The sequence below is a fragment of the Zophobas morio genome, unplaced genomic scaffold, assembly GCF_036711695.1.
Source record: "Zophobas morio isolate AGI-343-1 ecotype UQ-CSIRO unplaced genomic scaffold, CSIRO_AGI_Zmor_V1 ptg000023l, whole genome shotgun sequence".
NCBI classification, from domain to species: Eukaryota; Metazoa; Arthropoda; class Insecta; order Coleoptera; family Tenebrionidae; genus Zophobas; species Zophobas morio.
This window is the reverse complement of record NW_026972128.1, coordinates 9,103,708-9,116,924: the sequence shown is the minus strand read 5'-3', so window position 1 is coordinate 9,116,924 and position 13,217 is coordinate 9,103,708. Positions and strand designations below refer to the sequence as shown.

Genomic DNA, 13,217 nt, shown 5'->3' with positions numbered 1-13,217 from the left:
TAAAACTATTTTAAAAACTACTACCTGCACGGAAAATAAATTATTATTATTAACTAGAAATAGAGCATGGGCGAAGGCTACACTGCTATAATTATACTTAATATCTCGAAAACTGTGGATCACCTGCTATAATTATTGTACTGTAGCCTATTTAGAACCGTTTTTAATGTTTTCTGAAAATATATTATTTCCTCAATATAAGCGAAACAAATAAACTCTATTTTGAGATTACATAACTAATTCAATGCCAGTTTTTTCAACTTATTAGACTTACAATGAAAATTGTGTGTTTCTGAACAGAACTGTGAAGACTTGATTTGATATTACATAATAAGTTGTGGAACAAATCAAACTCATCGTCGATTTATGTAACTTCAATTAAAGTTTTTGCAGTCTCGTTTAACTGAGAAAGAGAAAAGTTGTATCGTAAGGTTAATTATATCACGAAATTTTTTGTTAAGGTACAATATTTTTTCAATAATAGTTACAGCAACCATGAGAATGGAATCTTAATAATCATAACGATAATCTTTTTAGCACTTGACTTGTGATTCTGATTATATTTGAACAATGCCCCGGGACCAGATAATCAGTCAGAGCCTATTTATGTTGTAACACGTACACTCGTTATCCAAATTTTAACAATACTACTTTTGTTTTAAACCTTAAAGCCTGTGGAACATTTCAGAGCTTTATTCTCATTTTCTGTGAAAGTTCAAATACCAAAATTAGCTATATAATACAGACTGCTGCTTTTTTGATGAATTGTCTATGCTATAATTTTTCGTAGGTAATTAATAATAATTTTCCTGATCTATTTTTCATTTCAAATAAAACACTCTAGACGATTGCTTTTAAAAATCAATCTATAAAGTCATTGTATTACTATTATTAGTGTTGATACCATGCCAACAAGTAAATGTGATAAGCTACACATGCTTAAATCATGTGAAATGAAAAAAAAAATGAGTATTTTATTCATATTGTGATCGCCATATAATAATTTCTAAAGTTGCCATCTAGCGTACGTTTAAAAAAATAATTAGAACCACATCGCTCTCTATTTATGAATACTTCATTCGATAACAATTCCAAGAAACAAAAGTCTATATTTCCTGTTCCTCTTCCTCTTGTAATATCTCCCTTTGTTCCTAAAAATTTAATTATTTTGCGAAACTTCCTTTATGGAATTTCTTACCATATTTTCTGGTGTCTGTTCATTCTCGATCATTTCTTTATAAGTGCGTTTGAAAAAGTTACACTGTAATAAAAATAATATGTTTTGGTTTGCACATATGGATGGAACAACATATTGTTATCGTTCTCGTTCTTAAGTAGTGAACATTAACCAAGACGAATTTATTTGAAAACCTCCAAGAAATTTTATCTGCTATGCATCACTAAGTAATGTTCACTGTTTTAAAACCGGAACTATAGCTTACTTTATATAAAGTAAAAATTAGTAACATCAACAAGATGACTCCTACAATAACAGAAACTAGATAGATCCATAAAGGCATACTGATTATGATATTAGGTACAGTATAAAGGTATGTCGAAGCAGTTGTATAAAACCTAGAACAAGTAAGATATTTCAACTTAATTTTTTGTTATAATAACACTTACTGCGTTGTGTCGTTGCTAAATAGAGCACTTGACATCAAGACTAACTTATTTACATTGTCCAGAAATTTCACTGAAATAATTCATTTATTTTTCATATTGTTTTTTAAGTCAATACTTATACTTATTTACGTAACATATGACTAAAATTCACCTGTTGGTTTAATATGCAATGTCAGTTTTAAAGTAAAAGCTGCATTTTTGTTAGATTTTGGCACATAAGCTCCTTTGCATACAATGCTAACACAATTTTGTAAAGATTCCACACAACTTAGAACTTTCGTATCATTTTCTACTTGCAACTTCACTATGTTTGTTGCATTTAAAACTTCTTTCTTAGAAAACTTACAATCACTTTCGATGCCATTTACGGTACCCTAAAATAATCCTTGTATGAAATAAAACAAAAAATAAAGCGAACTTACGTCGGTGCTTTTGATTTCAAGGATATCAATTCCTGATACGTTTACTTGTGGAACAAGTATAGTTAAACTGAGATTTAGTGGACTCGGGCCTTGATTACCCACTAAAAACGTGTGTGTAATTTTTAAAATCTCTTCTGATTTGTTAAGGAAGACTTTCTCGGGCAGCGATCGACTTAAAAATCGTGAATATGAATGGAAATGATTTTAAACAAGTATTTACAAACCTGTCTAAGTAAGGATTATTTTGAAAATTAACAGGAATGGTTACTTGTAGCTCATTGTCAGACAAGTCTGCATCGTTTCCAACGCTTTCCACTTTAAAATGAATTGGTATTTCTTTATAGTTGGGTGTCAGATTTGCCAAGTCAAACAAGAAACTTTTTTTAACTTTTCCGTTTAACACCCGAGCGACTAAACACACATAACTTCCGTTCTCGAAATCACATTCCCTCAGATTAATCAAGCTCACTTCCGGCAGGACCTTCAAATACAATTTGGTTTGATAAGCTGATTCACCGAAATTGGAAACTTCGACATTCACTTTAGCTTCGTTATTTATTCCAAAAATAACTTTTGATCTAAAAAATAAAAATTATTTTCGTTTGTGTGCTTATTTGTTTGATACCTACACACTGGTTCCTAGTGATTTTATAGTCAGATTTGTCTGGCATATATTGTCTTCACCACATTCATAAGAAACCGGGACGCTAAAAGTGTCTTCTGTCAACTGGTCCTGAGATTCATCTAATCTGTATCCGTAAGGAATAATAAGTGGGTCCACATTTAAATGATCTTTCTGAAAGAGAATTCAGGCACATCACAACACTGTTAAAAATTAGTGTGACTACGTACTTTTAGAAGTACTTCTTGAGTCGTACAATGAACATCATGTGCTTTCGTGGTGGTAATTTTAGTGATATTTTGCCTATTTAAAATTCTGTCGTCGTCCAATATCACTCGAGTGAAAAAAGACAACATCTTATTTCTGTCTCCGTTTCGAAATGTGAACTTAATGCAGTAAGTTACTGAGAAATTTGTGGTCGAAGTGTACAATATTTTCATACTGGACGTCATATTCATTGTAACATCGAAAATTTGTTTCGTGGTGAAATAAAAGACTTGTCCGCTTTGGTAAGCGCCAATTGCGAGATCTAAAATCAATATAGTATACAGACTGTTCGCAAAACTTTGAATTAATTCAATAACTTTGCATTTTAGTGGAATTTCATTTCTGAATTTTGATCTAGTTTATTTTAGGTTTTTCCGACACACTGTGTATTTTTGCTGTTGGAAGGAACATACCATTATGTTTATCGTTGTTTATGTCATTGCCATTGGAAATACCCACACCAAAACCCTTGATAACAGTTTTAGGATAAACCGTTGCAAAATCTGAAGGACTAATACGGAGAAACTGGTCATTAACAAATCCGGTGTGTGTTCCAAAATATATATAAACAGCTCCTACACCGTCGTCTTCATATGGTGCAGCAATTGCGCAGTCTGAAACATTATTTTAGAAAATATAATAATTAGGAAGAGAATTCTTCAACTTTGAAGCTTAATATTTTCAAGTATTTCGTTTTTTTTTAAAATTTTTTCGAGTTCTTCAGAACCACCTATGTGTCACTCTTGGAACACCTGTATACAATAGTATGTACTTACCAGTAAACCCGTCCAAATCCATGTCACCAGTTTTCGCTAAAGTAGTACCAAATCTCGACGCAGATTTTTTATTTGATAATTTAATCGGTGGATAAAATGTGCCCTGAAAGTAGTAGTAAATTTGCAAAATTTTATTTATTACAATATTTAAAACTACTGTACCGATTGTTGTCAGTATGGTTTAACAATATCGTGTAGATGATAAAACGCAAACCCAAATTTATTTAATCCTCACCAACAATTAAACGACATAAATTCAGTTTTTTTGTTTAGTAACTGCTATTTACACTTCATAACATAACATACACCTGCAGGTACTTGCGGTTTATGAATCCGCCTAGATTTTTATTACAATTATTTTAGAAAACTATTTGAGCGCTGTGTGGATTTCTCAGCCTCTTGAGCTCCGCTCGCGCTTGGCGACATTCTTTTTTTCTAATACACTGAATTTATTGAATACATGACTTCAGGTGTTTAAATAACTCGGGACCAATTTTTTCTATACGTAATGTGGTTTTTATATTTTAATTTTGAATGGTTCGGTTGAGACAAATCCCATGAGTGTAGTCATTAGTGTGACTAACTTAAAAACCGGAAATTTCTTATCTGTTGATATTGTTTGGTGTTTGAGGTCTAAAAAAGTGTGTTTTTCCTCAAAGATGCGTAAATCCAAAACCAGAAATTTTTCATCGTTTCCTAAAAGTTGGGGAAGGTTGGGGCCTAAAATAACCCCGCACATATAACTTATTCTTTTCTTCTCTTTTTAGTCATAATGAATTCAAAAAATTTGTATGATCGTATGAAAGGAAAACATAAGGGTGCCATTCTGAGCCACTCTACCACTTTTTGCGTGCTTTTTATTTTTTTAATTGTAAAAACTATATTATACTTTAAAGTAGTCTCTGTTGTACTCACATCGTTTCTATTTTTATAATAATAAACGCAACCTTCGTCCCAAGAATTTCCAGGATATAGTGGAGCGCCAACCAAAATGTCGTCTCCTCCTTGGTTTTTATGAATCACCAACAAGGACGCACCGAAATATGATCCATATTGTTCCCCTAATAAGTAAGTGTTTTTCAAACGCCTATTTTCTTCATAGAAAACCACCTAATTAACAGGCCAAAAATTAAAACAAACTGAAAAACGTTAAATGTTAAAATTACTTTTCCTTTTAGCTCCGTTGCTCGAGGACTACCAGACACGTACCATATAGTTGGAGAATTTATGATAAATTTACCCCATGCCACTGCATATCCTAAAAACATAACACATAAGTAGCACAAATGTTCTCATACGTCAGAGTAAAATGATGACTCTTCTGATTTAAAATAAAATATTTATATTCTTGGTTCTGTTATTTTCGACCGTGATACGACTAAATATTTGCAGTGTATACATTTGTAAAGTCACAAGAAAAACTGTGTACAAAACTGATAAAAGAAGTAAAAGTATCATTTGGAAAGCCTCGCGGAGAAACTCCCGTTTGTGTAAAATGTGCCACTTTCCATGACCATTTTGGTGGTACACATTATTGTTTAATTTTCTGTAATGACAGTTTTCTCACTTTTCTGATATTTATTTATCCAATCAAAGAAAAATCTAAGTATTACAATAAACACACACTTCATTCCACAGTTTAAAGTTTGATTGTAATACGAACCATAAAATTAACAATTATAAAATTATATATTCGAGTGCTTACCAAAAAAGCTGTCTGGGTCCCACTCGCGTTCATTAGAAAATACTTTGCTTGTGTAAGAAACCAAACTAGTTCGAACCAGTGCACCTAGAGCAATTTAGCATTAACAACATAAAAATTTGGAAAGTTAAATATAGCTATTTTGTGTTTTTTTAAAATAACACTGTAAATTTAATTATATTGTTTCATACCATTCCACTGAGATTTTCCAGGAGCTCCCGTCAGTAATATATTTTTATCCTAAAAAAATTGCCATGTGACTTATCTAATTTATTTTAATTTCCTTACTTTTATATAAGCAATGTCGAAACCCGATTCACCAAAGGCAGCATCATAATATAGATTAGGAGCAGAAGAAATTTGACCTAAAATGAAATCGTGGATTATTTTACAACAAACGAAAATGTGGTACAAGAGACATTTAATCAATTGTGTAAAAAAAGGTGAGAAGAATGTTTTGTTATTTCCCTGCCTAAATTTTTCACTGTTAAAAATTTATTAAAAAAGCAGACTAACATGGACACACCTTTTTTTATTTGACACCTTTAATCGATGTTAGTACATAACAAGTGAACATTAGTCAAATTTGTTTACACCGGCGATTACTTCTGTTGCTTATCACATGAGAGCGACATTACATGTGATAAGATGTAGTAGATATGGCATTAAAAAATTGGAGTATTAAGTACTACAACTTACGTTCCGAATTCAGAGGTAGTACTGTTCTGGCTACTTCGTTTGTAACGGAGGAACTGCTAACATAAAAGCATCTTCCGTTAAGGTAATAATCTCCGCGGTAATCTATGATAAATTTAGGGGCACATGTCTAAAAATATTTTGCTAATTATTAATCATCTACTCAAAATTTATATAGTTCAATATTTACAAAGAATTTTCCTCCAGTAATTTCATCTCCATCTAAAACTGACCCTAAAAAATCTCCAGTACGATTACGAGGGTATATGCCTAAAATTTTCAGAACACATAGTTTACAGCTTCGTCGGTATTCTATTAATTACTGTCTAACCTTTTTCCTTCATAATCCTGCTATATTCACTACAGCGCAAATAAAGTAAATCGCATTTAAATACGGACCCTCTAACTTCACTGCCATGCCTTTTCCTTGGTGCTCCAATAATTGCACTAAATACGAAACACGTACGTAACTAATACACCCAAATTATGTATTTTGAGAAATTACGCTTAACTTTAGCTTCAACTTACACGCCTCGATTTCCCTTTTGCAGAAGGATGGAATATCCAAAATACGAATTCGTTTCATTAATTGTTAACATTTTTGTTGAAGGATAATCAATCAGAAAAGAAAGTGCATCAGTGTTACACAAAACCAAGAAAACCAAAAACTTTAACATTTTTGCTGTTGTTATAATTACAGAGACGCCACCACTGCTCTTGAGGATATGTGATTCATAATATATACCATTTTGTACAGGAAACTGATAATAAGAGATACGAAAATAATAAATAAGTAAATAATTTTGTGCTCTTCATTTCGGGAATCTGAGGAAAATCTTATGCTCGTAAACGATGTGAAAAATTTATAGTCAAAAATTAGAGCATGTCATGTGAGTCTTGCACAATGATCTTTTGACTCTTTTTAGCATTCAATTTCAGCAGGATCATATTTTAAATTTCATATGATAGATGGTTAAGTACTGGTACAAATAAAAAAAAATCAAATTTAAAAGGGAATATGAACAAATAATATTTTCACTAAAACTTTTAGAAATTCTCTGCAGATTTAAATCGATTCGAAAAATGTTGTTGTTGTTAATACTTACCTAATTATCGTAATTTTGAAGGAAAAAATTAGTATAGTATCTATCAGTTATCACTTTTCATGTACATAATGCATATTTTGACGTCACACTTAACCTTGAGAGAAATTGGTGACAAATGAATATGGGTACGAATAAAAATTCCAAAGTCAACAACATCCACGCTGATTTCCACCGAAACTTCAAAACCGCAAAGACTTATTAATATTATATACCGGGTGGTAATTTGTTTTTAGTAGCTAATTTACCTACATGTAAATTTAATTAGTAAACTGCAATATTTTCTGTCTAAATGTTTTTATAGATATTAAGTCGTAAAGGTAACGGTTATTGAGAATTCAAAAAGGTTTTCAAAACCTTTGACAACTGATAGAATATATCGGTTTGGACGATTTTTTGAAAAATGCAGGTAGGCAGATAAAAAACTGAGGCACAAACTATATCGAATCTAGTACCTAAGTAATTAAGTTTACAACAAATTTGTTAAATATTTTTCTGAGTAATACTGTAAACTCAGTAGGAATAAATACACTAATTTTAATATTTGCAATGTACATAGAGATAGTTAGTAAAAGGTATACCTGTTCAACAATTATTTTTTAAAATATTCTAAGCAAACACAAAATTATAACAGTAATATAACATCAGAATAACAGTTATTTAATTATGCTACTCTGTGCGTAACAATATTTTAGAAATATTCGGAGTGATATTCGAATTTTTTGATATTTTTAAAAATTACGATATTTCAATGGGCGATTCTGGAAAAACGGTTAGAGTTATCGAAGTAATGAGACCAGAAGTGACTTCTGGGGCCTGAAATCTACAAGAAAATGTATTCAGTTAAATTTCAAAAATCGTCGGAAATGGCTCGAAATTTGCGCAAAGTGGAAATTTTCAATTTTTAAAAAAAGTGGTTTAAAAATTCTCAAAAAATTCAGGGTTATAGATATTGACATGCTGATTCTAAACATATATTCGGTATGAAATTCAAATTTGAGTCTGGAAAAACGGTTGGAATTATCGGAAAAATAAGGCCGGAAGTGGCTTCTGAGGCCCAAAATCTACAAGAAAATGTATTTACCTAACTCTCGAAAATCGTTTAAAATGGGTCGAAATTTGCATAATTTGCATTTACATACATAATGAAAAATTAAATTTTTTAAAAAGTCTAAAAATTCTCCAAAAATTCAGGGTTATAGATCTTGACCTTCTGATTACAAAAATATAGCGTGTTTAAGGACACAGAGCAATATTTTCAAAATATTCGGAATGAAATTCGAATCTTTTGAATTTTTTTAAAATTACGATAATTCAATGAGCTAGTCTGGAAAAACGGTTGGAGTTATCGAAGAAATGAGGTTGGGAGTGATTTCTACAAGAAAACGTGTTTAGTTAAATTACAAAAATCGTCGAAAATGGGTCGAAATTTGCGTAAGGGAAAATTTCATTTTTTAAAAAGTGGTCTAAAAATTCGTAAAAAATTCAGGGTTATATATTTTGATGTGCGATTCCAAAAATATAGCCTGTTTATAGTCATTGAGCAATATTTTCGAAATATTTGGAGTAAAATTCGAGTTTTTTGAGAAAAAAAGTCATTTTTGAAAAAGTCGTCCAAAAACTTATCTCTACGTGCTGATCTCAAAAATATAGCGTGTTTATGGTAACGGAGAACTACCTCATAAGTCATAACCAACCGTGTAATACATGATTGTTACATTTTTTTGGAGGTTACGTAATAAAAACATAGCATCAACATAACATCTGTATTGTAATTTCCGCTTCAAGCGACTGTAACGACGATACAATGGTAATGTCGTTACAAAACTCTTATTACAAACTTACTACCATGTACCTAATCTTAATATAACAATTTTATTATTATTATTATTAATATTATTACAATAGTAAGTTGCTGTGAAAGAGTCAGTAAATCTTCTTATAATATAAAATAAATTGTTACAAAGGTTTCAGTGAGCGGACGAGTAATAATTTATAAAATAAATGTATATGGTATAGTTCACCAAATTCTGGAGGATTATACCCATGGTCCTTCTAAACTTACATAGTAATGCGGAATAACAATCCCAGTTGTGCAATTGGTCAACGACACATTATTATTGAAAAATTGAGCTCTCGAAAAGGTGTCGAAAAAATTCTCAAAAAATTCTGGGATGTCGATTTCGACGTAATGTGTTTTTGACAATATTTTAGAAATTTTCGGTTTGAAACTCATTTATTTTAAATACCCTAAAAATTTCTATATTTCAATGGGCAATTCTGAGAAAATGGAAGGAATTTTCAAAGAAATGAGGCCGAAAATCTCACCTGGAGTTCGAAATAGTATATACCTATAAGTCAAGGCATTTTTTAAGGTGATCTAAAAAAAAAGCTTGGGAAAAAGCTTCCTAAAAACATAGAACTCGACGTACTGATTCAAAGAAATATTTATGGTGTCGGAACAAGATTTTAGTAATTTTCGGTTTGAAAGTAATTTTTTTCTTAAAATTCTAAAAGTTGCAATGTTCCATTGAACGATTTTAGAAAAATGATAGGAGTTTTCTAAGACATGAGAAAGTACCGAAAGTAAATTTTGTAGGTCGAAATCCACACTAAAATGTCTTCAGGTAGTTTAAAAGTAGTCAAAAAAGGTAAAATTTTTCATAAGGGAAGCCTTTGAAGAAATTGTCTAAAAATTCACAAAAAATTCTGAGATACCTATAGATTTCTACGTACTGATTCGAAAAATATGGCGTGTTTATGGTTTGAGAGCAAGATTTTAGAAAAATTAGGTTTGAAAGTATATTTTTTCAAATTCTAAGCAAGTATGTATTAGCATATTTCATTGGCCAGTTTTGGAAAAATGGTCGAGTTTTCGGAGAAGTGAGACCGAAAATCTCCTCTGCAGGTCGAAATACACAAAAAAATCTGTTGAGATAATTTCCGAAAGTGCTCAAAAAAAACTTGAAATTTTCTTATTGAAATACTGAGCTTTTGAAAAACTTGTCTATCCACAAAAAATATTGGCCTATACATCTCAAGGTACTGATTCGAAAAATATGGCGTGTTTATGGTCCCGGGGTAAAATTTTAGAAAAATAAATTCGGGGTGAAATTTGTTTTCATCCTAAAAATTCTGAAAATAACTTCTGAAAGTCAAAATCTACAAAAAAGCATTCTTTGGATAATTTTGGAGGAAGATGGTCAAAAAAGGGCGAAATTTTCATGGATTTGAAAAGTTTGATCCACCATCACGGACATACCTACGAAAACAGGAAATCAACCATGCAACAATAAATTCGTCAAAATGATCTTCTATCTCTTTTGTCATGGCTCGATACGCATCAGTGGATAAAAATATTTAAACTAAATTTGAATTTTGTTCCCAAAAAACATCTCAACTAGACTTTCTTAAATTCTATGGTGACGCAAGAAAAATTGACGAAACATATTCACCAAATTTTAAGAACATAGAAACGCGTGTAGGATCATATATCATCAAAAAATGTCGACTGTAAAAGGTAAGTGTAAAGAAATTTCTACTTTCAAATGTTTTTTACATACAGTTATAATGAACTATTCAAACTGCAAAGTGCTATTTTTATCTGTATACCGACCTGTTTTGCACTGTACCCATTTCACCTATTAACCTCTCATAATTACATAACATGAGTTATTATAATTCAAGGATTTTACATAATTAATTAAGTAGAAATTTCTGTACCTAATTTATAAACAATAATAAAACCCATAGTTCCTATTTCATTAAAGTAGGCCACAGATGACTAAACATTGCATGTGCCATGTACCATCGTGTGCGATCTTCACTTGTTTTTGGACACGGAAACGATGGGTCCAACATCACCGCGACGCTCCAGCGCGCTCCTCTTCAAGTTCATCCAGTTAATACTTTTGAAATCAGTCGTAAGTACACATTTTTTTTTACTACATTTTAGAAACAACTCAAGAAATGAATTTATTTTCTTAAAATGTTGTGATCGTACCGCGTTTTTTTTTTAGTTGCATTAGTGCTAACGTTGAAATTTTAAATGATGAATCTAAAATATAGTGCAATAAATATTTTCCAGCTTTTAGTTTTATTATTATCGCAAGTCTAGTAAGTACCACATCCTGGAAAATGCGTAAATTGTGATAAAAAGCAAAGATTGCAACGTAATTTACAGACATATTTGAATTTCAAGGTTACTACTTCTTGTGATAATTGTGAAAAAGAGATGGTATCAATAAAGCCACATAGTGACGTCAAATATTTTGATCTTCCTACGGCGGACGAACCTGTTAAGACTTGGATGGACGTACAAAAAGGCATTTACCCAAACGTACGACTATTTAGTTACATTTATACATTCATTTTGTAAATGTTAAAGTCGCTTTACTTTTCCAGACTTCATATATTGATTCAACCCTTGAAGTAGGGGAACCTATAACAATTTTCATTTACATGAGAGATCCTAGCAACCTGTTTGACATCAAGGTTACCGACTGTTGGGCTTATGATGATCAAGAAATTGAGAAATCACAGTATAAGTTACATTTAACTGAAGAACATTCAGCTAAGTAAGAAACCCGCATTGCAATTAAAAGAAAGTGACTTTTATTTTTAGGAAACGCAAACTTATTGACAAGTGGTACAAAAAAGAAAATCCAAAAGGTAGCACCCTTAAGTGTTTTATGTACACCGACTTGACATCCTTCAAGTTCCCTGATAAGGATCAAGTTTACCTGAAATGTGATATACAGGTAAGGTAAACACTGATTTTTGATTTTCTTTAAATGAATTTATTTTTCAGTTGTGCTTTAAAAGATGTGATAAACTAATACAAAAAATAACTTAACACTTGTACTTGTAAAAATACTGCAGGTTTGTGTTCAGAAACAAACTCCCCTCAATGGTAGTATCCCTCATCATCCTCTGTATTTACATCAGTAGATTCTATAACATTCAGCAACATGTGTTTAGGAATCTCTGACCCCCTGATTTGAATGTTATAACACACAAGTTCCATTTTCGCAAGACTCTGTTTTATTACATAAGTCTTGCGCCCTAATTCTTTGTTTCCTGGGTTAATGATACCTGAAGCAACGTATTGTTAATATTTTTGTTAAAAAAAATAATAAAGAAGTACCTAAAAATCCACTGTAGATGTGTTTGACCATATTACAGGTTTTAAAACAATCACTGGTGTTTCCAACCCCTAGATCATTTATACAACGCCTCATGAGTTCCCCTGTAAAGTCAGCTATTCCTAGAATGTAATCAATTTGGGGAAAAAGGAGACTTATGCTGTCCCCATTGTCCATATATTGGAATGATTTATTTATATTGTCCCATTTTTCAAAGCTGCCAGATGTTAAATACTGATAAAAAACTAAAGCTTCTATAAATTCTTGTAAACCACTTGTATAAGCCTTTTGGTACTGGTAAGAATCAAAACCTTTCAATAATAACGCAACAGATTTAAAATTTTTTTCAAATATTTGCTTTAACCTCGTATTAGCCTCCTCAAGCACCACTTGTTTCTTGCTTTCTCTAAAACTCTCACATAAATGCCACAATAAAAAATATCCAGATGCTTACACATCAGTGTTTGTTGAATGTAATAAAAATATTATTCGTTTATTCTCTATTGTGATGTCCCTACTATGTTTCACGATTTTTTCGAACCGGTCATGCTTATCGTCTAACTCCTGCCTAAAAGCAAGGAACATCTTGATAACTGGGTTGTTTTCATCAATGCTTTCTACCACTTGACGACCTTTTTCTCCCACTGTGGGTTTGTTTCTGCCATGTCTTCCACCTAAAAACGTAAATTAATCATTTTAATAATTACTATAAAAATAAAAACCTCTATTTCGAGACATTATCAACAACAAAAACGGATTTTTAAATATACGAATCCACAAATACAGAGAAAAGTGGATGGAATTGCGCAAAAACTGCCAAACGTCATAATGCCAACCTAACAGATTGACATCTCTGTTG

The 13,217-nt window shown here is 31.5% G+C and overlaps 3 protein-coding genes across 3 annotated transcripts; 1 reads left to right on the top strand and 2 right to left on the bottom strand.

The window, feature by feature from the left end:
- Window positions 1–959: 959 nt before the first annotated feature.
- LOC135134653 (integrin alpha-4-like) lies at window positions 960–6,839 on the bottom strand. Its single transcript, XM_064063384.1, has 20 exons — window positions 6,640–6,839; window positions 6,443–6,558; window positions 6,302–6,381; window positions 6,115–6,241; window positions 5,704–5,780; window positions 5,607–5,655; window positions 5,419–5,502; window positions 4,880–4,971; window positions 4,629–4,823; window positions 3,714–3,816; window positions 3,351–3,551; window positions 2,901–3,199; window positions 2,678–2,844; window positions 2,273–2,626; window positions 2,049–2,220; window positions 1,778–2,000; window positions 1,627–1,696; window positions 1,443–1,575; window positions 1,199–1,261; window positions 960–1,151 (listed from the first exon to the last, which is right to left on the bottom strand). Exons 1-20 carry the CDS (start codon window positions 6,786–6,788, stop codon window positions 1,107–1,109), a joined length of 2,799 nt encoding a protein of 932 aa, XP_063919454.1. The 5' UTR covers window positions 6,789–6,839; the 3' UTR covers window positions 960–1,106.
- A 3,572-nt stretch (window positions 6,840–10,411) lies between these two features.
- Window positions 10,412–12,107, top strand: LOC135134242 (uncharacterized). The gene is made up of 6 exons (XM_064062871.1): window positions 10,412–10,734; window positions 10,985–11,137; window positions 11,416–11,553; window positions 11,619–11,791; window positions 11,839–11,974; window positions 12,025–12,107. Exons 2-6 carry the CDS (start codon window positions 11,063–11,065, stop codon window positions 12,067–12,069), a joined length of 567 nt encoding a protein of 188 aa, XP_063918941.1. The 5' UTR covers window positions 10,412–10,734; window positions 10,985–11,062; the 3' UTR covers window positions 12,070–12,107.
- Window positions 11,991–13,206, bottom strand: LOC135134241 (translin-associated protein X). Its single transcript, XM_064062870.1, has 4 exons — window positions 13,081–13,206; window positions 12,813–13,032; window positions 12,361–12,764; window positions 11,991–12,308 (listed from the first exon to the last, which is right to left on the bottom strand). Exons 1-4 carry the CDS (start codon window positions 13,094–13,096, stop codon window positions 12,121–12,123), a joined length of 828 nt encoding a protein of 275 aa, XP_063918940.1. The 5' UTR covers window positions 13,097–13,206; the 3' UTR covers window positions 11,991–12,120.
- Window positions 13,207–13,217: the final 11 nt, after the last annotated feature.